Below are 24413 nucleotides of genomic sequence, written 5' to 3' on the forward strand. Positions count from 1 at the left end.
GCGCTTCTCTCCTCACTGACCAGCCGCCCTTCTGTGTGTTTCTCTCTCCCCCCCCCTTCGCCTCGCACCCGACGCCGCCCTCCCCCCTCCTCTCCCTTCCGCAGTTCCTGAGGCGGCCCGGAAGAAGCGCGTCCGAGGCGGCGGCGGCGGCGAGCCCAAGGAGCGGCCGAGCCCCGTCCCGGAGCAGCCGGGCGGGCGGGATGAAGAGGGGGCTCCCCCGGCCGCGGCCACGACGACGGCGGCGGCCCCACCAGCTAGGCCCCGCCGCGGCGCTGCCATGGAAACGGGCGGCGACGGCGGCCGCCGAGGGACACAAAGGCTGCCGGAGCGGCGCTTGAGGCGCGAGCGGGCCGCGCCGCCGCTGCTGAAGGAGGGAGCCGCCGCCGCTGCCGCCGCCATGGAGGTGGGAGGCGGCCCGAGCCAGGCGGCGGCTTCCCCGCCGCGCTACCGCCTGGTGGCCGAGATCGGGCGCGGCGCCTACGGCGTGGTGTACGAGGCCGTGTCGGGCCGCAGCGGGGCCCGCCTGGCCGTCAAGCGCATCCGCTGCGACGCGCCCGAGAACGTGGAGCTGGCGCTGGCCGAGTTCTGGGCCCTGACCAGCCTCCGCCGCCGGCACCCCAACGTGGTGCGCTTCGAGGAGTGCGTCCTGCAGAGAGACGGCCTCGGGCAGCGCATGAGCCACGGCAACAAGCAGAGCGCCCTCTACCTCCGCCTCGTCGAGACCTCCCTCAAAGGTAGGCCGCGGGGGGGGAGGGGCGCCATATACCACCCCGGGGGGAGGGGGGCCACCCATGGAGGGTAACCCCCCAGCCCTCGCCCTGCATACCTCGGGAGGAAATGCCCCACCTCGGGAGTAAGGGGCCCACCCCGAGAGAGTCCCCCCTCCCGCCTTTGCTGGCGCTCCTCGGGGGGGGGGAGGGGGTGTGCTGGGCGAGGATCCTGTGCAAAGGTAAGGAGGCTGCTGCGGCTGCTCTGTACAGGCCCAGCACACGCGCGTGCACGCTACAGCGGGTCCGCGCGTCCCCTTCCCTCCACTTTCAGTTTGTTTTGCTTCTTGGATCCGCATGCTGCTCTGGGGAAATGATCCCCGGAGTAGTTTGCAAGTCGCTTGTGCCTTAAACTGGGGCGCTTAATGCACGGGGCCTAATGCTGCCCATGTGTTGGGTGCCTGGGAATGCCTACTTCCTGCTTGCGAGTTTTCTTCTGGGGGGGGTGAGGGCAGAGGACAGGTGCCCCTTCCGCCTTGAAAGGCCTGATCCCAACAGCCAGCCTCTTCTTATGTTAAGGGATCTGGTGAAAGGAGGGGTACTGGATGTTTGGTTCAGGGCAAGACTCTATGGAAAGGGGGGAGTTTTTTCTCCCCAGGTTGAGCTACTAAACTTCCCCTCACTAAACTGAGGTGTGTATGTGAGGGGAATCTTTCCTAGGGTGCCTTATGTGGAGTAATCTTGTGTGGCTACATTCAAGGGATGGGTCCTGCAAACTGCCCTTTGTATTCGTAGCAGAAGCAAAAAGGTGCGTAAATAGCGGTTGCGTGGCACATGAAACTTCTGTACAGTGGTACCTCTGGATGCGAACGGGATCCGTTCCGGAGCCCTGTTCGCATCCTGAAGCGAACGCAACTCGCATGCGCCGGTCGTGATTCTCTGCTTCCACGCATGCACATGATGTCATTTTGAGTGTCTGCGCAAGCGGCGAAACCCGGAGGCAATGCGCTCCATTACTTCCGGGTCGCCGCAGAGCGCAACCCGAAAAGGCTTAACCTGAAGCGACTTCAACCCGAGGTATGACTGTATATGCATACACTTCAAGGTATTGGGCCTTGTGGAGATGTTGGGGGAGGGACGGGAAAACCCCTATGCAATGTTCCCTATACAGTAATACCTCAGGTTACAGCCGCTTCAGGTTGCGTTTTTTCAGGTTGCGGACCACCGAAACCCAGAAGTACAGGAACGGGTTACTTCCGGGTTTGGGCGGTTGCACATGCACAGGAGCACTAAATCACGCTATGCGCAGAAGCGCTGACTCGCAACCCATGCGTGCGCAGATGCGGGTTGTGAACACTGCAGGTTGCGAACGTGCATCCTGCACGGATCATGTTCGCAACCCGAGCGTCCGCTGTAGATGCCTGGTGTGTGCATACACCAAAGTATTGGGGCCCATGAATGGATCTTTATATGTAATAGGTACACAATTTTAAAACGAGTATGAGAAGGGGGTGCTAAGCACCTTGCTTACACATCCTACAATATACTGGACCCCAGGGCCAGACCATCTGTGAGATGACTGCCTTGGGTGGCAGGATCCACCGGGGTAACAGGTCTCAATGTAATACACACACACACTTCCTGGTGTAGATCTTGCATCACCCCTTTTATTGGGCCAGCCCTGCTGGACTCCTTTGGTTATGGAAGTATAGCGCAAAGAGTCGTGGGGAAAGATGGTCACATCCTCAGTGGGACACAGACAGTGTGGCTAAGTTCTACCTCCAGTAGTGCGCTGGCTGCTGTGAGAACAGTATGCTAGACTAAATTGACCACTGGCTTTTCTTATGTTCTTACCACTGAGCTGTGCCTATTCCCTGAGTACAGCGGTACCTCAGGTTACATACGCTTCAGGTTACAGACTCCGCTAACCCAGAAATAGTGCTTCAGGTCAAGAACTTTGCTTCAGGAAGAGAACAGAAATCGTGCTCCTGCGGCGCAGCAGCAGCAGGAAGCCCCATTAGCTAAAGTGGTGCTTCAGGTTAAGAACAGTTTCAGGTTAAGTACGGACCTCCGAAACGAATTAAATACTTAACCTGAGGTACTACTGTATAGGAAATTTGCATGTGGTCCTCTTAGGTCCCTTCTCCAAATCCAAGCTGACTGAATCATGTACAGAGACCTGAATCATGTACAGAGACCTTCCTGAGAGAGAGCACTGAGTATGTAGGCCCTGCAAAGATGAGTGAATGCTTACAAAATACCAGCCCCTGAAGTGCTTTTTTATAAAAAAAATCCTCAGAAAGTTTGCTTAACAGTTTGTGTGTGTGTGTGTGTGTGTGTGTGTGTGTCTTTGATGGTTCTTTGCAGTTGTTGTCTTTTCTGTTCCCCCTTTTTGCCTTCCTGACTTCATAAGTTGAAGCCGCATCTCATGGTGGCTTCAGTCAGTGCAATAAAGAGCTCCTAAAGATGATCTCTGGAACAAGCAATTAGCTTGCAGCCCATCTGTAAATATTTTCCAACTTTGTTCAGGCCAGTCTAGTGTGTGTGAAAGAGTCATCTTAATGCATATATCTAACCTCTACACATGTGCACCTATCTCCTTGTCCCTCATCTCTCCTCTGATAGTAGTTCATTTCCTTTGGGATGAGCAGAGACCTCCTGGAAATAGCTTTATTTCTTTCCTCATACCCAACTCCCAACACCACCACCTTGGTCTGTATTCCTGTCCCTAGTGATCCACCTCCACACTAGTCAACCTCATATTCCGTCAGGAGTCACTGTCGCCATGCCCTTTGGAATAGCAGGCACCACAATTACGCTGAAGGCTCAGGTGGTGAGGATGATCCTCTTGGGGGGTGAGGTGCCTAATAAGGAGGGAAAGAGAGCAAACAGCAACTGAGCTTTCTGTGGGACAATTCTTTAGCAGAAGGTTGCCACAGATTTTCTTTTATTATTTCTCTACATTTAGCGTAGCCTGCGTCTTTTAATAAAGGGCATTCCTTAGACCCAAGTAAATCTACCGCGTGTGGAGAGCGGTGAGGGTGGGGGGATGGGGAGAAGAGAGCGCATGTGTGTAGAGCATGTGTGTAGGCAATGTGCAGCCTTGGACCCAGCAGCATCACCCAGTCTGAGCTTGTGCTGGACTGTGTGCTCTTTGCAAGGCATACTGTCAGTTGGCTTATTATAGCTAAGCCAAGCCCCTTCACGTGTCGGCTGGCGTGCCACAGAGCCTGCTCAGCTGCGTGCCATGCGGGAGCTCACAAAATGCCCAAATGGGCACCACAGAAAAACGTGCAGCATCCATTTGCTGTGCGTTGGCAACCTTTTGAGTTTCTTGCTTTATTGCCTCGAACTCACGGCTAGTCACTCACTGTTGCCTCGTCAGCACAACATGGGAGGGGGGTCACTCAACATTGGAAAGAGAAGGTGATCACTAACTTTCCAGTGTGTCTAATTAATATGGGAGAGGGGTGTTTTTCCCATAGCCGTTTAGCTGGTTTTGATTAATTGACTTTCTGCTAATGTGCACTAGGCATCTTATCATCAATAATAATAATAATGATAATAATAATAGTTTTTATTAATCCCCCGCCCTCCCCAGCCAAGACTGGGCTCAGGGTGGCTAACACCAGGTATAAAAACAACTGATTAAAATACAACTTAAAAACAAGATTAAAGTACAGTACAACATTAAAATGCAGCCTCATTTCAGCAGAAACTCAGATCAAAAACTTTATGGGGATGAAAACTTCAAATGAGGGATTTCACAGTCCAATCCTACGCACATTGACTTGAAAGTAATTCTAATTGTGTTCAGCTAGGCTTTCTTTCAGGTAAGTGTGCATAGGGGTTGCAGTTTCTGTGTGTGGCTGTTTATACCGTGTGGCTGTTAATTGCAAAGGATGCTTATTCCTCATGGCCCATTACTGGCTATGAAATTGCGTGGCTTGTAATTTAGTGAATGGAGTGACCCCCATAAGACCTTCTGGTTTTTATTTTCTGAGTGCAGCCACAGTCTCTTCAGTTTCCATTTTCTCACTGCCTTCCCTCTCATCCTCTTGTTCACCTCCAGCTTATAACAGGAAAGAATACTCTCTTTTTCCGCCCGCTCCCCCTGTATACAATCAAATCCTTCTAGAGGCCTGTAGCCCACACCCTTTTTCATGTATATTTTTTTTCTTTCTAAAGTTTTTCCTACTTGCTGTTGACAGGGCAGGATAGCCAAGTGGTGATATAGCCTTCAATTACCATAGCAGTAGTCATGGGAACAGACTTGTTTATGCAAATAGCCTGTGCTCCTCACTATTATGGAGGCTGTTATCAAAGACCTGGGGAGCAACTTATCTCTGGTTCTGTTTGGTCATACTTGGCTTCTTCCCTTTGGAAGGTCTGTTTTGCTATCTTGCCCACTTCCCAAGGCCCTTGGCTTGCTGCAAGGTGGAGCGACAAGATGCGCGAGAGCCCAAAAGACATTTCAGTAGGAAAAGGAAAAGCAATTCAAAGCTTACATGCAGGAGTGTTATTATTTCATATATTTATATATCACTTAGTACTGTCTTAAGTGGTTTCCCAACATATAAACATATATGTAATACAGTCATACCTCATGTTACGTCCGCTTCAGGTTGTGTGTTTTCGTCTTGCGTCCCACGGCAACCCAGAAGTACTGGAATGGGTTACTTCCAGGTTTTGCCACATGCGCAGAAGCGCTAAATCGCGCCTGCACAGAAACAGTGCTTCAAGTTGTGGGCTTTTCATGTTATGGACGGGCCTCCGGAACGGATCCTGTCCGTAACACAAGGTACCACTGTAATGGAACTAAGAGGCTGTAATATCAGATGAAAGAATAGCATCTCAGAATAACAAAAACATAGTGGCATACTTAGACTTTTAATATGTTTCCAAGGAAATGATTCAGTAGCCTGGCAACAGAATACCTGTACAGTGGATGGAGGATTGAAAAAAGGTATGGTCCACAAACATTTGGACCCTTCCCCTCCAACCATAACCACAGAAACAGGAGCACCATCCCTCTCTCCTTCTGGCTAAGGTACATCCACCCTCACAGTGTGCAGCACTCACCCCACAAAAACATACACACACCACAGGAAAATGCACACAGGGCATAGCCTTTGTAATATGGTATCAAATGCTTTTCGTTTCAAAAGCGAAACCAGATTAGCTTGATTGAGCAATAACTTGTCTCCTGGATTTAATAAATTCCATCTGCTGATGGGCTGCGTGCTGGTGAGGACTACCTGCCTTCCCATTCAAGCAGCCAATTCAGTCAGATGGCTCCAAGTCACTGTTTGCAATGAAACACACCCCGGCAGCCATTTTTGTGGTGCTTTTGTGGCTAGAGGCCTTGGAAGAGGGTGCCTAGGAGATAGCTGCTAGTCAGCATGGGAGAAAGTGTATTAAAATATTGCCCAGGGGATCTCAGAATATTGCTGGAGGTCTGTTCCTGTGAGATCTGAAATGTTGCACAGAAGTCAAAAGTGTGTTGATCTTTAATAGAGAGATTTCTGAAAGCATTTCTGTTCATCTATGTTCATCAAAGAGCCAGGCCATGTCCTGACCTGTTGGCATGGCCTCCAGTGATGGATTCACTACTGCACATCCAGTTTTCACAAAATAAATTGGTTTAGTTTTGTGTAGAATAGACCTCTGGGACAGTGCTAGGAAGATGTGCTGTTCAATTGCACACTCCTTTCCCAGGTTCCGATTTATCTTTGTAGTCTCCCCGTCTTGCTCATGCAGTAACCCTTCTCCTTCTCCTTTCTCTTCCCCCGGCAAGGTGAGAGGATCCTGGGCTATGCTGAAGAACCTTGTTATCTCTGGTTCGTCATGGAGTACTGCGAAGGGGGAGACCTGAACCAGTACATCCTTTCCCGCAGGCCGGACCCGGCCACCAACAAGAGTTTCATGTTGCAGCTGACGAGCGCCATTGCCTTCCTTCACAAGAACCACATTGTGCACAGAGACCTGAAGCCGGACAACATCCTCATCACGGAGCAGTCGGGCGCTCCTGTCCTCAAGGTGGCAGACTTTGGGCTCAGCAAGGTGTGCGCCGGCTTGACTGCTCGAGGCAAGGACGGGGGGAACGATAACAAAAATGTGAATGTGAACAAATACTGGCTGTCTTCGGCTTGCGGCTCAGACTTCTACATGGCTCCTGAGGTCTGGGAGGGGCACTACACTGCCAAGGCGGACATCTTTGCCCTGGGCATCATCATCTGGGCAATGATCGAGAGGATAACCTTCATCGATGCCGAGACCAAGAAGGAGCTGCTGGGGACCTACATCAAGCAGGGGACTGAGATTGTGCCCGTCGGGGAGGCGCTGCTAGAAAACCCAAAGATGGAGTTGCACATCCCCCAGAAACGCAGGACTTCCATGTCCGAGGGGATCAAGCAGCTCTTGAAAGACATGTTGGCTGCTAACCCGCAGGACCGACCCGATGCCTTTGAGCTTGAATCCAGGATGGACCAGGTTACATGTGCTGCTTAAACTCAGGTCAAAGTGTTGGTGTGCTTTGAAAACTGGGGTAAGTCCTCTGCAGTTTCTCTCTTCTCTGCACAACTGAGTGGGGCAATGAAGCCATTTTCTGTCTGTTAAGCTGCTTGGGGCTATAGAGACATTCAGCTGCCTAAGAATTTCTTCCTTTGATAGCATTTCCACCTGGTTTACCTTGGTTTTTCCCTGTAACGACCTTTGAAAAGATTGTTGGTGTGAACCACCCTGAGAACTCCAGGTATAGGGTGGTTTATAAATTCAAGAAATAATAAATGATAATAAAACATAACCTACAGCTTTGCTCTCTAATGCTGTTCAAATGGTGCAAGAGCAGTTTGTGCGTGTCTGCTCCCTTCCTTTCTACCTGAATAAGATGAGGTTGTGTGCAGTGAATGAGATTAAGGGGCAAGATAAAAGGTAAAGGCACCCCTGACCATTAGGTCCAGTCGTGGCTGACTCTGGGGTTGCGGTGCTCATCTCGCTTTATTGGCCGAGGGAGCCGGCGTCCAGCTTCCAGGTCATGTGGCCAGCATGACTAAGCCGCTTCTGGCAAACCAGAGCAATGCACGGAAACGCCATTTACCTTCCCGCCGGAGCGGTGCCTATTTATCTACTTGCACTTTGAGGTGCTTTTGAACTGCTAGGTTAGCAGGAGCAGGGACCGAGCAACGGGAGCTCATCCCGTCGCGGGGATTCGAACCGCCGACCTTCTGATCGGCAAGTCCTAGGCTCTGTGGTTTAACCCACAGCACCACCCGCATCCCTAAGGAGCAAGATGCTGAACCACTAAAAATCAGATCCTTGTTGTTACAAGGATACCATGAACCCTGTATACAAAGGCAAGTATTTGTATGAATTTGCATACAGGTAAAAAGCATTGTTTTTGAAATAATAGCAGACATCACCTTGAAAGAGGCATTCGTCATGTGTTCAAGAAAAGGGAGAAAGCCACTTCCAACTGCCACCTGCAGTTTTTATAGCCATGTCAAAACCTTTTTTTAAATGCTCAGTTAATCAGGAGTGTGTTTAATAGATAAACACATTTAACCAGTGCTCTAATTGGTTAAACATTGCAGCCCTAAAGGCAGCATAATTGATTGCTTCTATGAGAGCAGTGCGCTGCCTTTTTTAAGAAATATTGGTGCGCTCCATTCCTTGCAGATACCTTTCACCCTAAAATTGTGAATGCAGTGTCACTCCTGGGTCAATAACTTCAGTGGCTCCTTCCTCTCATTTGAGGTGGTGGGCCTGCTCTCAGCTATTTTCATACTGGTGATGTGAAGCAGCAGAGGAACCCCTTTGTGTTCTGAAACAAGTATGTGTTGGACCCTCAAGACACTAGTTGCCTTCGGTAGCCAGCAAAGATTTGTGCTTGCAACAAGCAGCAGAGGAAATGTCAGAGTCTGGTTTGACATCACCCAGTGCTTTAGGCTCGGGGAAAGTGGAGTAAGGGAAGTTGCTCCTTCCCTCTCCAGCTCTGAGCTGAGGTGATGAAGAATGGAGGGGAAGGGTCAGCCCTGTTTTGCAGAGTCACAGCAACACACCAAGAGCTGTGAGAAAGTCTCAGTGCTTTCCAAGCATCTCTGCAGACTATTAGGCAGAGAACCCCATTCTTCTGCAGACTTGGGGCAATTATGCTGCAATTGCCAGGTTAAAAGATGCCCTTTGCACCTGCCAATGGCAATCTGGTGACTGCAGCTGTGAGCCCTTGCTTGTTGGGTTAGTGGTCCTGTGATGCTCTGGGTCCTTAAGTACAGTGGTGCCTCGCAAGACAAAATTAATCCGTTCCACGAGTCTCTTCGTCTTGCGTTTTTTTCGTCTTCCGAAGCACGGCTATTAACGGCTTAGCGGCTTTAAGAAAAAGGAAACAAACTCGCAAGACGTTTCGTCTTGCAAAGCAAGCCCATAGGGAAATTCGTCTTGCGGAACAACTCAAAAAACGGAAAACTCTTTCGTCTTGCGAGGCATTCGTCTTGCGAGGCATTCGTCTTGCGGGGTGCCACTGTAATGGCTTGGGGAATTTTGCCAAACTTTGTTTTTTATCTCCGCTTCAGAATGATGGCTAGGTTTTAGAACTGCCATGTTCAGAGGCAGTGTATCCCTCTGAATAGTGTGTGCTGGGGACAGGTACAGAAGACATCTAAGTTAGCTGCTGCGGGAAATTTGATTCTGGACTAGATGGACCTTTGGTCTGATCCTGTAGGTCTCTTGTGACATGCAGCTGTTCCCAGCAGGGGCGAGTGTTAATGGCCATTATTAGCTCTGTGATTTACACCTTCTATCCCATGTTCAGGTTCACTGCAGAAAAGGGGCAGTAGCTTCTGAATATGAATATACGGGCAATAAAGAAAAACAGCTGAAAGCTTGTCTAGTTGAGGCATCCATTCATTAGCCGCAGTTTTGAATTACTGAATTGGGCATTTCTAAGAGCAGAACTAATATAATAATAATTTATTATTTATACCCCGCCCATCTGGCTGGGTTTCCCCAGCCACTCTGGGCGGCTTCCAACAGAATATTAAAATACAATAGCCTATTAAACATTAAAAGCTTCCCTAAAAGTCTTCCATTCTCCTTAGTTTCTTCACCCAGAACCAATGTTCCCAACCTTCCCTCAGTACAAATTACCCATGATGCAACTGCTTCTGGAGAGTCCCTCATTAGCTTCCTTATAGAGGCTCCCTTCTCTTTTGGCTTCACCAGTAAGGAATGCAGTTGTCCTTGTTTCGCTTCACCTTCGCAGGGCTGAGCGAGGGCCGTCCTGCTCTTTTTGCACAGTGCACGCACAGTACTTATAGCTGTGTCCCTCTCACGTATTTGCAGCAGGAAGGCGGAAGCCTCCTCCAGAGTAGGTGCCAGCAACCAGTCAGCTCCAGTCAGCAGGGCTCGGTGACCATGCTTTTGATTCTCCGAATCCTGCCACGTGCTCCTGTATTGAAAACACAGCAGAAACAGGAATCTTGTTTCCCTTCCAAGCACCGCTTGCAAAACACTTTCACATTTCAGGAATGGGAGGACCCTTGAACCATTTTCAAAGCCATATACAAACAATCTGTTACCAAGGATGTGCAGAGAACTTGGCTGAAATTATGGAAAATGGTTGTTAATTTCAGTAGGCGATCAGAATGCTGCAACAGTAGTTGAATGCTGCAGCAAGTGAAGTGATAAATTTGTCTTGGCAGGCCATTTCTTCTCCATTTTATTACAGTAGATTGGCAGAAGCCAATCTTTAACTGGACTGCAAAATGCAAGTCAATGTGATCTTTAAAGCAAGTATAGCATGAAAAGATGACTACTTAGTAAGTAGCAGTGAGACTTTAGATAACCTGAAGGACAGAGAAAGGTGAGGCATGGTGGGAGCTCTCCCTGCCCAGGGCAGGCTTGCACAGCTAGCGGTTCATCACCCTAAATTCAGCCCACCAGCCGTAAAGGGTCCAAACAACCTTCTGTTTGGCGATCCCCAAAACAAGGGATTTTTAGGGACCTAACAGACCACCATAAGTGACTCATGGGCTGCGTTTGGCTTGCTGCATCGCAAGTTGTGCAGGCCTCCCTCACTCAAGCCCAAACCATTGAATTGGCTTCCTAAGAATGAATCTGTCTTCAGGTGCATCCTCTCTCTGTGCTGAAAGCGACCTCATTCATTCCTACCCAGGAAGATTATGTGAAAGGTGCTCTTGGCAGCCTTTGCCTTCCAATTTCCTTCAGCTGTCGGGGCTGTCTTGCCCTCCAGCGTACATTCCAGAAGTTACATAAAAAGTGATGTGCTGTTCTTTCCGCTCACCAGTCCGGAATGAGCTTAGATAAGAATGTTGTGTGGGGTGTTGCCTAGTGGTGCCTGTTTAGCTTCTTAAAAATCCTTGTTGAACGGTTACTGTTCTAAAATAAAACTTGTGCACAACTTTTCCATGGGTTGGCCAGGTTTGGTGTCAGGGCTGTGGCCTATAATTTGGCCCAGTTCTGTCTGTGCTGAACTGTCAACACTGTTTAGGCAACACGATGACCATATACATACGTAATAGACAATCTTTATAGAATTCCTTCAAACAATAACAAGTTCAAAATAAAAACTTAGTCTCAAAGTCTCTGAAAATCTTTAAATGAAGCGAGGTACCAGACTTTGTACGATGAAAGACAAGCTGTGGAGCTTAGTGTATTCAGCAAATATAATGTCCAACACTGAACAGATTCCAGATATTGACTGCTGTTTCGTAGATCTTCGTCAGCGTGGTGGGAGAATATAAAATTGTTTCATAAACCCATCTTATTTCGAATGGCTACATATTGCTGTTTATTTTGAATGACAATTCCACCCCCCTTTGTTCACAGGTGAAATTGGTGAAATAAAAAAATGGATGGATTCGTATTAGCTGGAGTAAATAATGATTTACTTTATTTCACCAACTGGTATTATGAGATTTGGAAAAATTAGAAAAGAAGGGTCCCAAAATTAAGGACAATTTGTCCAAGTCACAACGCGATTGTTTGAAAGCTCTTTCACATGATCCTAACATCATTTATAAAACGTGCGGAGAAAGTGGGTGGAATTGCCATTCAAAGTAAACAGCATTATGTAGCCCAGCATGCTTCTGCACACCTTCCTTTATCCAGTCCTATATTTGATGCAGGCTTTAAATTTCAGGAAGAAAGTACTCTCCAGATGGTGGATGTAGCCAAAATGCATCCTGTGCCCCAATCTATTGCCACATCTCCTTAGGAGACATTGCATACATCTGAGATTATGCCCAATGGGGAGAAGGGAGCCCTCAATACCACTGTGAGACCATGCTTGATGTGGGAACTATATCTTTTAAGTTCCTAACATCCTCTTCTTAAGCAACCTTCTCCAAGTTTTCTAAGAAATGAACATAAAAGAATTTCACTCCTTCAACCTCCATGGATAAGCACATGTTAAAATTTGTCTCAAGTTTGGATCCATAAGGTAGTCTCTGATGCAATTCCAGCCATATCTGAAACTGGTAGAATAATAGGGGCATAAGTGAATCCAATGGGCTTGACAGGGATCAAGGAACTTGCAGGCCAGTTAATGTCTGTTCTGCCTAAATTGGTAGAAAGCATTCTTAAGGATAAAAATATTGCATATAGAAGAATAGGTTTTGGCAAGGAATAGCTAACAAGACTTTATGGGCTTTTCCATAGCCCAATGATACAGCGCACTGTTTGCATGCAAAAGGTCCCAGATGAAATCTGCAACATTTCCGGATAAGAAACCTGCCTGCAACCCTGGAGAGCCACTGCCAGTCAGTGTAGACACTGTTGAGTTAGATTGGCAGTTCCCAAACTGTGGTACTGCCCCCTGGGGAGGGGCAGCATAACTTAGCAGGGTAATGGAGGTGTAAATGACTATCAGGCATTAAAAAGCAGGAATCACTGGCTATCAGTTTTGTTCACTTAATTAACCTAAATAGTTTTAATTGGATTTTGAATAAATGTGCAATTAATTGTTACTGTTTTCAATTTTAATGTACTAGTATCTTCTTTAATGGGTTGTGCAAACTGCTATTCTTAATCTTTTTACAGGGTAGAGGGCATGGGTTGAGTTTATGGAAGGAGGGGGTTGGCCCCCAAATGTTTGGGAACCACAGAGCTACATAAACCCATGATCTTGATTCAGTATAAGGCAGTTTCCTCTGCTTGCAAAGAGAAAGATCTGTCTCACTAACCTTTTGAAGTTTTTTGGGAAACGGGCAAAAGGAAGTACTTCTCCACAGCATGATATTAAACCATATTGCAAGATGTAACAAAGGGTTAGGTGGCTTCTAAAGGCAATTGTGCTGATTCCTGGAGAATAAGGCTGTCAATAGCTGCCAGCCATGATGGTTGTATACCACCTCCAAAATGATGAGTACCAGGCATTGGGAACAGTAAAGGGACCCCTGACCATTAGGTCCAGTCGTGACCAACTCTGGGGTTGTGGCGCTCATCTTGCTTTATTGGCCGAGGGAGCCGGCGTACAGCTTCCAGGTCATGTGGCCAGCATGACTAAGCCGCTTCTGGCAAACGAGCAGCACGCGGAAACGCTGTTTACCTTCCTGCCGGAGCGGTACCTGTTTATCTACTTGCACTTTGAGGTGCTTTCAAACTGCTAGGTTGGCAGGAGCAGGGACCGTGCAACGGGAGCTCACCCCATCACGGGGATTCAAACCGCCGACCTTCTGATCGGCAAATCCTAGGCTCTGTGGTTTAACCCACAGCACCACCCGCGTCCCACTGCGAACAGTAGGAGAAGCTATTGTCCCCATGTCCTATTTTGTGGGCATCTAGAGACATCAGGTTGGCTGGGTAGGTGTTTGATCTGATGTGGATTAGTTCTTCTTTTTTTCTTGCTCATGGGGGTTTGAGAGGGGTGAGGGTACAGGCATCCAAGATCCTTTCTGCTTTCCCTCCTCTCTCTTCTCTCCCCCCCCCCCTTTTGGGCAGCCTGTGTTTTGCCATCTGCAGTCACTCGTGCTCTGCTAACATGATGCTGCTGCTGAGTTGTGTAACCAGGCTGTGCCCTCGGGGGAAATCCCTCCTGCACATCGCTTCAGAATGGTAAAATGCAAACGTAATAAGCACTGCGAGGGCACAGACCTGCCCTGTGGCTGTTTATTCTAAGGCCCAGCTGCCTCTTCCACCCACCCTGGGCCAGAGCTGGTAGCGCCTCCATGCAAAGCGCAGCTGCAGCGAAGAAGAGGCTGCCCTGTTATGTAAGGGGCAGGGACGTGCCACTCTGCATATCCCCCTTGCTCGCTTCTGAGCATAGCGCCAGCCATGTGCTCTTAGAAATGGGTGTCGTGTTCTTTGATGGGCACTGATTTCCCACTGCTTTCATTGGTGCTGCTGACTTCTCATCCTGACTGAATACCTTGGAGAACAGAGATGCAGGCAGCTGACTTATAGTGAGTCAGACCACTGATAGCTCAGTTTTGTCTACACTGACTGTCAGGATTTCAGGCAGGAGTTTCTCCCAATCCTTCCTGGAGAGGCAGGAGATCGAACCAGCAATCTTCTGCTTGCAAGGCCAATGCTCTCCCACTGAGCTATGGTAGCTGAGGCCAGATTTCTTCAGGCGCTGGAGTTTGCTTGTTGCAGTGCTCTTAACATAATCACTTAGCCTGGGCCACAAGCCTATGGAGCTGCCTTATACCAAACTATTCAGTCCATTAGCCCAGTATTCCCCAACCTTGGGCCTCCAGCTGTTTTTGGACTACAACTCCCATCATCCCTTGCTAGCAAGACCAGTGGTCAAGGATGATGGGAATTGTAGTCCAAAAACAGCTGGAGGCCCAAGGTTGGGGAACACTGCATTAGCCCATTCATTCTTCCTTGTGTGTGTGAGGTTTGACAGTAGGTACATGTCCATTACCTGCCCTACTTCCTGAAATATTTTTCATTGAAGATGTCTGGATTTGAACCTGGGACTTTAATTGCATATTGGTCTTGTCCTTAATTATTGAGTCATAGGCCCTTCCTCTCACATGATTCATTTGCGTTCAGGGGTTGATGTGAGCTGAAAGTCACCAACCTTTGGCTCAGTCAGGGCATGCTTGTCTCTCATGCTTGTCCTGGGATAAGTAAATAATGTAAACACTCCCCACCCCGGTCTTATCCCTGCAGCACAATTCCTCAGAGATTCACAGTGAACTGGAACAGGCAGCAAGGAGGAGTGGTTGGAACACACCCTACAATTCCTTGTTAATGTAAAATGGGGAGGCTGTCCTAACCATGACAGAAATGGAGGCTTGCTTGTTCACATGAGCTCCTGCTAAATCGCAAGTGAATGATTTCAGAACTGAAGGCAAGAACTGTTGTGCCCAACCAGCAGAAGATGGAGATCTCTGGACTAAAACGCCTCTCTGTACAGTCATATCTCAGGTTGAAGTCGCTTCAGGTTAAGCCTTTTCGGGTTGCGCTCTGCAGCGACCCGGAAGTAACAGAGCAAGTTACTTCCGGGTTTCGCCACTCACACATGCGCAGATGCTCAAAATGACGTCATGCGCAGAAGTGGTGAATCGCGACACGTGCAGACGCGCAGTCGTGGGTTGCGTTGGCTTCCGGATGCGAATGGGGCTCCGGAACGGATCCCATTCGCATCCTGAGGTACCGCTGTATCTGCAGTAGGGTTCTTTCCCCCATCTCAAGCTGAAGTGGGGGAAACAAAGATCTCAAAGCTTTGCATTCGCCAGAGCTACTGCTCTGTAATGCCTTTGCTCTTGCTGGTGGTGTTTGAATTCACCTAGACTGCTGCCCTCTGTTCGCTCTGCAAAAAGTGTTTTTGGACACACAGGAGTGTCTGCCTGTCACCTGTACCCACTTGTATATTAGGCAGGACTGATCCTTGGTGTGGCCTTCCTTCTCACAGGGTCAGGGCTAGTGACTAAGCCTTTTCCTTCCATTGGCAAGATCAGAACCATTAATCTTGCAAAGGCTTACATAAGACTTATTGCCATGATCTAACTTGATGGTTGTCCTGTTCACTCCTGCGAATTGCAAGGGTTCAGGTAGACCATTGAGGGGCTGTGGGTCCACACACAAACATATTGATGGAATTTAGGTAATGGGGTGTTTTTCTCCCCGGCCCACTGATTTATAAGCATAGTCTGTGTGTGTGTGTGTGGAATACAGCAAACATACCAGTTTTGGATTATTTCAGTATTTGGAGTTCCATAAAATTCGGAATTTCTGGCAAAGATCTGAGGTGACGAAAGAGATGAATAGGATTAGGAAGAGTCAAAACTTTAGTTTTTGTAAGGGGGCCTATGATGTTTGCAGGAGTGAGATACATTTGCAGTGACACCAAGTGCACAGTCATGTACGTAGAAACCCTCAAACGATACGTCAGAATCAGAGCTTTCGAAATGACAGTGCATTCCACAGGGTCTGATAGGTCAGGCAGCATCTTAAGCTGAAATTTACCTGCCTTTCTGCTTCAGCTGATTTTGTCAAATAGGTTGCCCTGTCTGTTTAAACGTTGCTCTAATTGCAGCAGCCTCACCTGAACCCTCCTCTCTTAAGGGGCCAATTTTAACTGTATCTAAGCTCCGTTTATGAAGCACCTTTGCCAAATCCAACAAGAAAATTAGAGCCTGGGAAAATGCATTGCCAATTATCACACACCCTTTAACCATTATTTTCTGCTTGCAGCTTCCTCCAACTAATTGGGCTTTCCACTGGAGGGTTTGTCACAAGAAACTTGGTTCCTGAGTTTGGATGCTGAAGCAAAAACTAGCCTAAACCTTATTCCCAGGTGCATTTTGTCAGCGCGGTCTGAGGCAGGTTGCCTAATTGGCTTAATGCCTCTTTACGCTCCCAGCCAGGCTAACTTGAGGTCTGTGCAGCGGCGGCAAAGCTTGTCTTGTTCTGCTAATTCAGTACAGAAAGCAACACCTGGAAGCCCTGTGGCTTTTAGAACTATTAAGCTGCAGGGCTGTTAAACAGAAAATCTGACCATGCTCATCAGTTAATTCTCACCATTGGGAGCTAAGGGCTAAGTGACTTAGATGTGATGTCATTCATGTTATATTTAGCATTTATAAAGGGCTTTGTGTACAGAAGACTGAAAATACCTTCTAGCAACCCCTACAATAGCCCTGTAAAGGGACTGATGAAATCATGATGTTACTTTAAGAGTGAGCTTTGCATTGGAAAAAACTCTCCTTCACTTTTACAACACACCAGTTCTGGCTGGGGATATTTTGCTGGGGATAAACTTGTGCTATCTAGATGGAGATAGGTGCTTTAACCCTTCCTGCCCCTGCTGCAGTCCTGATCCTGGTGAACTTTGGGACATACCTGCTTACTTTCAAAAAACTACAAATTGCATGAATGTTGTGTGGTCCAGTTTGACATTATGATTCCTCTGCTGGTCCCAGCCTCTTTCGGTGCCTCTGTTTAGAAGTGACTGTGTAATAAGATTTTTACCCAAAAATATGATGACACAAAATGGGAAAGAAAATGCAATTCACAGGGGAGAGGAGATCAAGGCCGAGGTAGTGCAGCTGCCCGTAAGCCCAGGCCACAAGATGCTTGAGCAGATGAAACCAGAACTGAAACACTGTGTGTGCACTGGAAGAGGCCAAAATTAGCAGTTAGTTGGGGGACTGTAGCTCTTGAACTGAGCATGTAAAAGCATCATGTAATAGCCAAGTGACAGCGGTGTTGACGCAGCTTGCATCTCCTGCCATTTAAGGTGGAGGTGAGCTGGAACGGTGCAGACGGTTTCATTGTGTGGAGGACAGTACATATAGCAACTATATAAAGACTCTTGATTTAGCCTTTGGATGAAGCAAGTGCTCGGAACTTCTGCAGTGCATTGCAGCAGTCAGCCAGCTTCCCCTCCACCATCTGCAGTGTAAAGGAGCTGGTGTTTGGCCGGGAAATCTACAAATGCTTGCTTTCGGCACTCAGGGGAGAGAAATGCTGCCGCCTCCACCACCACCATTACAACTTCGATGAAACACTATAATTACGCACAGACCTCGGAGAGCCGCAGCGGAGAAGTTACAGGATAAACTGCAGAGCAAAACACTCAGCCAGCTTTGCAAATGAGTCTGGTGACACTGGTAGAATGCTGATACACTCGGCCAGAAGCTTGTCCCTTTAATCTCCAAGGTCCTGGGGGGATCTCTTTGCTGTTTCACTGGGACCATTGCCCAGCTGCCTTCTCTTGCTTTAGCAAACAGGACTGTGGCTTTGCTCCACAGAGGCAGAAGCTGGGTCAAGGGGACTGTGGGCGAGGGTGGGCTAGGGAGGTCCAATCTTAATCTGGTTCATTGTTTAAATTTGGTTTTAGTCTTTTGTGCACTGCCTTTGGGGCCCTTGCTTTAGGGCTAAAAGGCGGTTTGCGTATATTTTAATTTTAAAAGATCTTCTTAAGGGGCAGGTGGAATCTCTGAACAAAAGTCAAGGACATCCCTGCCTTGTTAGAGGTGCAAGTGCCCCATTGGTTTCTTCTGAACATCCACAGTTGCTGCTGGCATCTAACTGGGAGACTGTATTCCTTGAGGAAGGAGATAAGACCCCCAAAAATTGTTTAAACAAGCCTACCCAGATATCTAGAAAGTTGATGCGTGTTTAAACCTGTTTTTAATCTATTGTTATTTTAACTTTTGGATAGGCTTAAATTATTGTTGCTAATTTTTCTCGTTGATAATTTCCATGTTTTATCTTTTTTGTAAACTGCTTTGAGGGTATGTTTTTACAGTGAGGCAGTGTGTACATATGATGAAATGAATCATAAAATCGATGGGCTTGGTATGCCCATTCTTCTCCGCCAAGGCTGGTTGTTTGTGGCCAAAGGAATGCAAAAGGTTTGGAGGCCAGCAAATGTAACCAGTATTTGTTTGACCAGAGTTGTCATAATTCATTTTCTTTTCTCTTTCTTGATTTCTTACCAGGGACCTACAATCTCCACGACTTACATGCATAGAGGAAAACTGAGGAGGCTCCAGGCCGATCACCGGGCTCTCTGGCGACGTTAAGCATCGAGATTCTTCTTAAAAGTCACATGAGACACCTAAGAGGAGCAGGAGCTGTTGTAACCCATTTCATTATTGAGACTCTTAAAAGTTTATCAAATTTATGTTCCCCCCTTCCTCTCCCCTTGTTCCCTTTCCCCTTCCCCTCCCTTCTGCTCACTCAGCTTTGCTGACCAACTAAATCTGTGCACATACTTCTGGAGAATTCCTTTTTTACCTAAACAAAATACGGGGTTGGGATATGCAAAACAGTTTTTTCTACTGCTGCTAAACACCAGAACTCTGGGTCCAAGATCTGTTTTTCTTAGTGTTTGTTTTTAGCTGGAAGAGATTCAGAAGGGATGTTGGGAGACCTAGAGCTGAACACAAGTTGTCGACTCTAGAGGTTGCTGCTGATTTGGGGAACAAAAAGCAAGCTGGGATAAACCTTTCTCCTTCTCCCTTTCCTAAAAGTGTTCTTCACCAGTGGAACTTGGCAATAAGAAGTCATGATTACAAGAATAAACTCTCTTTCCTTTTTTTATGTGGCCACAGGACTACAGGCAGTGTGGTGCCTGAGAAACACCTGCAGTTTTGCATGCCAAATTTCACAGGTCGAGAACATAGTAGTATTTGGGGGGGGGTGAAGAGAGCCCACACATGGGCAGGTGTTTTTTCTGCCCTTGAAAAGTCCACCAATGGGTTTGGTGGCTTGCTCGGCTACTTAAATGACTGTGAGAGCCTGGACACATCAAACTGATCCCTTAACTTTGGGCTCATTTTGGCTACTTTGGCTTGGTAGATCTTGCCCAGAACTGCCTTGGTGTAAAGAGAGTGTGTATTAAGCATAGCCCAGCTTGTCCTTGGGGCTTGTTTGTGCTAGCAAATACTTATACATAAACCCACTCAAACTCACACTTAATACCCTCCCTCTCCTGCAGTCCTCTGGTTTGAAACACTCTTAACTCTTCCAAATATCCCATTTCCTAGCTGGCATTCCAGCAATTGTTCTTTAGCTGATCTCTTCCAGCGATGAGCGGGTCTTTACACTAAACTTACCAGCTGCCGCAGAGGGAGTTTCTAATCCTGTCCATCTCTTCTTCCGTCGGTCTTGATTGGCAATGGTGCTACTACTATGGGGATGAGGCTGTTTGTTCCAGGCGCTGGAAGTGAAGGGAGCGGCTTTGCCAAGCCAGCGCAATTCGGTTAACACTTGTTGGCAGTCCACTTGCTGGGTTGCCCGCATACCTCCACACTACTACTGAGGCTGGTGGCTGTGGCCGTGGCCAGGATTGGTGAGACTCTGGAGGGGATGCTGTGCTGTTTATTCTGCGGCTCTTGGAAGGCCATGAAAGAAGTCTCTGCTCTGCCTACTGTCTTGCTCTTTGCATCCCCCTCTTTCTGGGATGTGGGCAGCCACAACCAGATTCTTCCCTGGATGGTTATTTGTGGCTGAGAAGGCCTGCCTGCTTATTTCAAGGCCTACCATTTGCAAGTCCTGGTCTCAACTGGATTTCCTAACGCTGGGGATCAATTTGTGTTGAACTTCCTTTGCACACTACTCAGAAAAACCCTCATTTAATTAGCTGTCAAGATATCTCGGTGTAGGCTATAGGCTTTTTGCTCTTGATCTAAGCCACAACCTCTGTGTCTGTCTGTCTCTGTCTCTTGACCCTTCAGTGATTCCCTTAAAGTGAAAATGATTCACCTTGGCTGGCCCAGAACAGGACTGAGCAACCTTTGGCCCGCCAGAAGTTTTTGCAGTTCCTATCATCCCTGACCACTGGCCATGCCACTTGGGGCTAATCTAGCCAACAATACCTGGAAGCCACCAGTTTCCTTGATGCTGAACTAGAAGGCTCCAGGTGATGCACAGGTCTTGCTCCTCCTAACCAGGAATATATTTCAACCAGTTAGAACAAAGCAGCTTGAAGTAGGTGAGTCAACCATAGAACAGCCAGAGTCTCATAACAGCATTCTTTTGCTCAGCAATTCGTCCTCTGTTGCTGTTCCACACAACCGTGCTCATGGCCAGAACAGCAAGATGTGTTGATGAGGAGAAAGTCTGTCGAGAGGGTTCACCAAGGGTTGCTTTGAGTTTGCAACTCGGCTAGCTGGCAAATTTTGAAACCAAGAGATCAGTGAGAGCCTGAGGCTTAACCCTTTCATATTTCTGAATGCTAGCAAGATAGGCGGTTTCCCTTCCTCTTCTCCAGAGCATCTGTGTGTAGCAGTCTTTGTCGGAGTAGATTAGTCCTTGCTTCTCACTCCTGCCCCTTTGAGGTGAGAGGCAGGGAGGAACCCACAGGAGCGGGTGCATGACCGAGACCCTGGGATAAGCTCTACAAGCAAATGCCAACCCGTAGCCCAGTTCATCCTCGCTGCTTCTGGGACTTCAGGCACACATGCCCCTCTCGTGCTCACGCTGCAGTAAATGCTTGTGGTTTTGTGGTGGTAGCTTGACCATAGTGCCTTTATTTGGAGGGGTGTGGGGCTTGAAGGAGGCAGCACTGGGCCAAGGAAGGAGTTTCCCCCTCTCACTTGTATTTCATTGTTGCCCCCAAAATGTCGTCTCTTCCCTCTTATTCTCTGGGGCAGCTTCGTTCGGTTGCCCACGGAATACAGCTAAATCTCTTTGGAAAGACCTTAAATGTTTTTGCATTGTCCTTGTGAATCTGCAACAAACTTTTATGGGCAGGGTGGGAGATCTGCAAGATGGCATGTGAATGAGAGCAGCGTTCCTTCTTTGAAAGAGCAGGCACACATGCAAGTTTCTCTTGAGGTGACCACCTGCCCGATGAGCTGCCCCCATTTCTGGATGCTGTCCCGTTTATGGTTGTTTGTGTGAATACATCGATCCTTGGGGTCCCATACTGTAGCCTGGTGTTTTGTCTCCCAACTTCACTCCTATAGGGATGGGTGGCAAGAATCCTTCAGCTTGGATGAATTTGGCATGGGGATTACTAGCTTATTCCTGGGGAATGTGAAATATAACTGGAGGTCCACGTCACAGTTGTTTTGGAGGGGTTTGACTGACACCACTTTCATGCGTTGTGTGTATGACTTTACATTAAAACTGTTTACATCCATGTCGTTCGAAGCTGGCAGTGTGGGCTCAGACCTGCCAGACATTGTCTTGTATGGGTGCGGCAAGCGACAGCAGACGGCCTGAGGGGTGAATTTCACAACTGGCTTCCAAAGTCCCTGACCACTACAACCACCACCTCCCTTTCCTTTGACTCCTCCTTGTGTGTTGCAGGCATAGCCGACCCAGCCACAAAATTAGCAGCATTGCTTGTTTTAGTAATCTCTTTTGCAAGCACACAGTGGGTGCTGTCACCTTCTGTACCAGAGTGGGCCACTGTGAAGTTGGGATGGAGGATGAGGACAGGGTGACTCCTAACCTCACCACAGGGTACAACTGTCCCAGGGGCTACTGATGAGCAGTTTGTTGCAGCACTCCTGAGACTTAGGACTGCCACCTCCTTGCAGGCTATTTTGGACGTCCTTTTCAGGGACAGCACCATTGATAGAACCAGGGCATGAAATTTTGGGCTATAATGGCACTATCCCATCAAAAAGTCTCCTCCTGTGCTGCTCATGTCATGCTCCTGCGTGAAGCCCCTGGGCAAGCAGGCCGTGATGGTCCTCACCAGCCTTTCGTGGTTTGGTTGGATGACAATCCTTAGGGAAGATTGGCCAGTGATATTTGATGCCCCTGGCGCTTCCATGCTTCCAGTGCTGCTCCTTGAGAATTAAATGCCGCAGGAAACCCACCAGTTTCTCTTAAGCTAACGTGGCTGTTCTCCTGGCAACGTTGATCCCTTTGCTACTCCTCCAGTATCTCCCTGAACCTTGTTTTTCTTCCATGGCAGAGGTCAAGGGGAATCAGTATACTTAAGGGGCCCCTCTTTCTCTTTCTCCTCCTCCTTCTGCTGCTGTTTTCAGGATTGAGGTGCTAATAATGGGTGGCAATTGTCTTCCTTTTCCCCTGATGCTTTGGTTCCCTCAGGATCCCACTCAGACATCTCCAAACACTGTCAGAGTAGAGCAATAAACATCCCCCACTCCTGGTGGGAGAGAGAACGCAGTCTCTGAGAATTCCTTGTCTTTCCCCCCCTCTCTCCGTATATGCATTTGTCTAGTCCGGATTTAACCTTGCTGGGTTTCACTCTAGCACAGCTTACAGTTTAAGCCAAGGGGTATTTTTTACCTGGGCTGCACCTGGCTTCTCCTTTCAACAAAAACACATCTCTGAAGCAAACGCACCTAAGAGACAGGATTGCTCTTCCATTTAAACAGACTTGCACCCCTTCTATCAGAGGTTGTATGTGGAAGGGCAGAAGCACAATGAGGGACTTAAATCCCCGCTCTCCGAAGTAGACCTCTACCATCCACCATTGGCTTGGGACGGAGGCTGTTGGACCTCCCTCTTGTGACATATGTCACCGTCTGTCGTTTCCCCAATCTCAGTGTTTCTCAAACTTTGGGTCTCCGGCTGTTGTTGGACTACAAATCCCATCATCCCTGACCACTGGTCCTGCTAACTAGGGGTGATGAGAGTTGTAGTCCCAACAACAGCCAGAGACCAAAGTTTGAGAAACGCTTTCCTATTTACTTGAGTCCAAGGAACCTAACTGAGGGTGGGTGACCAATTACCCTGGAAGCTGCGTTCTGGGTGCCCGGTGCCATGTGTCCACTCAGCGGTGGACCGTTTCCTCGGCATGAGTCTCTATCCGGACATCCCAACGCAAGCAGCAGCTTTCCACTGACTGGAATGAAGTGTCTGTTGCGGAAAGCTGCCCAGAGCTACTATCGGGGTTGCTTTTCTGCCAGGCGTTTTCAAGTCATGGGACGCCAGTGCTTGATCGGCAAGATGGAAAAGCCACCTCACCCCTCCTTGCTTGGGTGTGTTTCTCTGCTGTAGAGCTTTCCTAGTTGCAAGGAAGCCAAGGAGAAAGCGGGATGCATGCATCAAAGTCACAGCTTCTCGCTCAGGTGGTCACTCTGCGTTTAGCTGTACCGTTTAAGAGTGTAGGTGAGGTCTCGTATATGGAAGTCACTTGTTTTCTTTTTAAAAAAAACACCACATAGGAAACTGGCATGTCATGGACAAGAAGATCTAGCCACCTCTCTGCCCTACACCAAGTTTTCTGAGCAGAGGGCTGGAGGAGCACCCCATTATTAACCACCACCACCACCCCAAAACACATCCACACACACTTGCAGTCTGAAATGACACAACAAAGTAGCCCACCTTGGTCTGAACTGGCCGTAGTCCAGCCTTCCCTTCCCCTGCCTCCAACCTCATCTCTTTCTCTCTCCCCTTTTTATTCCGTTTGGTCCAGTTGCGAGTTTGGCCCACCTTAAACTTGACTGGACATGGTGTCTTCTTAAACCTGGAAAACCTGCACACACAAGGGAAAGGCTTAAACCCAGACTCCAAAACACAGTTTCCAATTTTGCAATTTCTCATTTTTCTTTGCACAGAAGCTGGTAACCTAGGACCTGTGTGCGTGTGTGTGTGTGTGTGAACAACTTTATATGTTGTTGGTTGTTGTTTTTTTAAAGCTATTTGGTTTACTTGGGTTGGTGTGCGACCTTGTATTTAAGTTTCTTGAACACTGTGGAAACCCTGATTGTGTATGAATGGCAGCAGTTTTGTAAATTAAAGAAACGTTTGTGTGAATAAACGTAGAGGATGGGGTTGAAAAGCCATACCCAGTTTTGA

General features: G+C 48.1%; 1 protein-coding gene across 2 annotated transcripts; it reads left to right on the forward strand.

Annotated features, from left to right (window-relative positions):
* The first annotated feature begins 262 nt into the window (after positions 1-262).
* STK35 (serine/threonine kinase 35) lies at positions 263-24413 on the forward strand. 2 transcript variants are annotated; one of them, XR_014008599.1, is made up of 4 exons: positions 263-734; positions 6505-7254; positions 18623-19887; positions 19949-24413. XR_014008599.1 is itself a non-coding variant. In XM_081196544.1 (3 exons), the coding sequence occupies exons 1-2, from the start codon at positions 278-280 to the stop codon at positions 7215-7217; spliced, it is 1170 nt and encodes a 389-aa protein (XP_081052670.1). In that variant the 5' UTR covers positions 263-277; the 3' UTR covers positions 7218-7254; positions 18623-24413. The 2 variants fall into 2 exon arrangements, 1 of the variants encoding a protein (XP_081052670.1); XM_081196544.1 differs by having other exon boundaries at positions 18623-24413.

Source organism: Podarcis bocagei, assembly GCF_964188305.1.
Source record: "Podarcis bocagei genome assembly, chromosome: 5".
NCBI classification, from domain to species: Eukaryota; Metazoa; Chordata; class Lepidosauria; order Squamata; family Lacertidae; genus Podarcis; species Podarcis bocagei.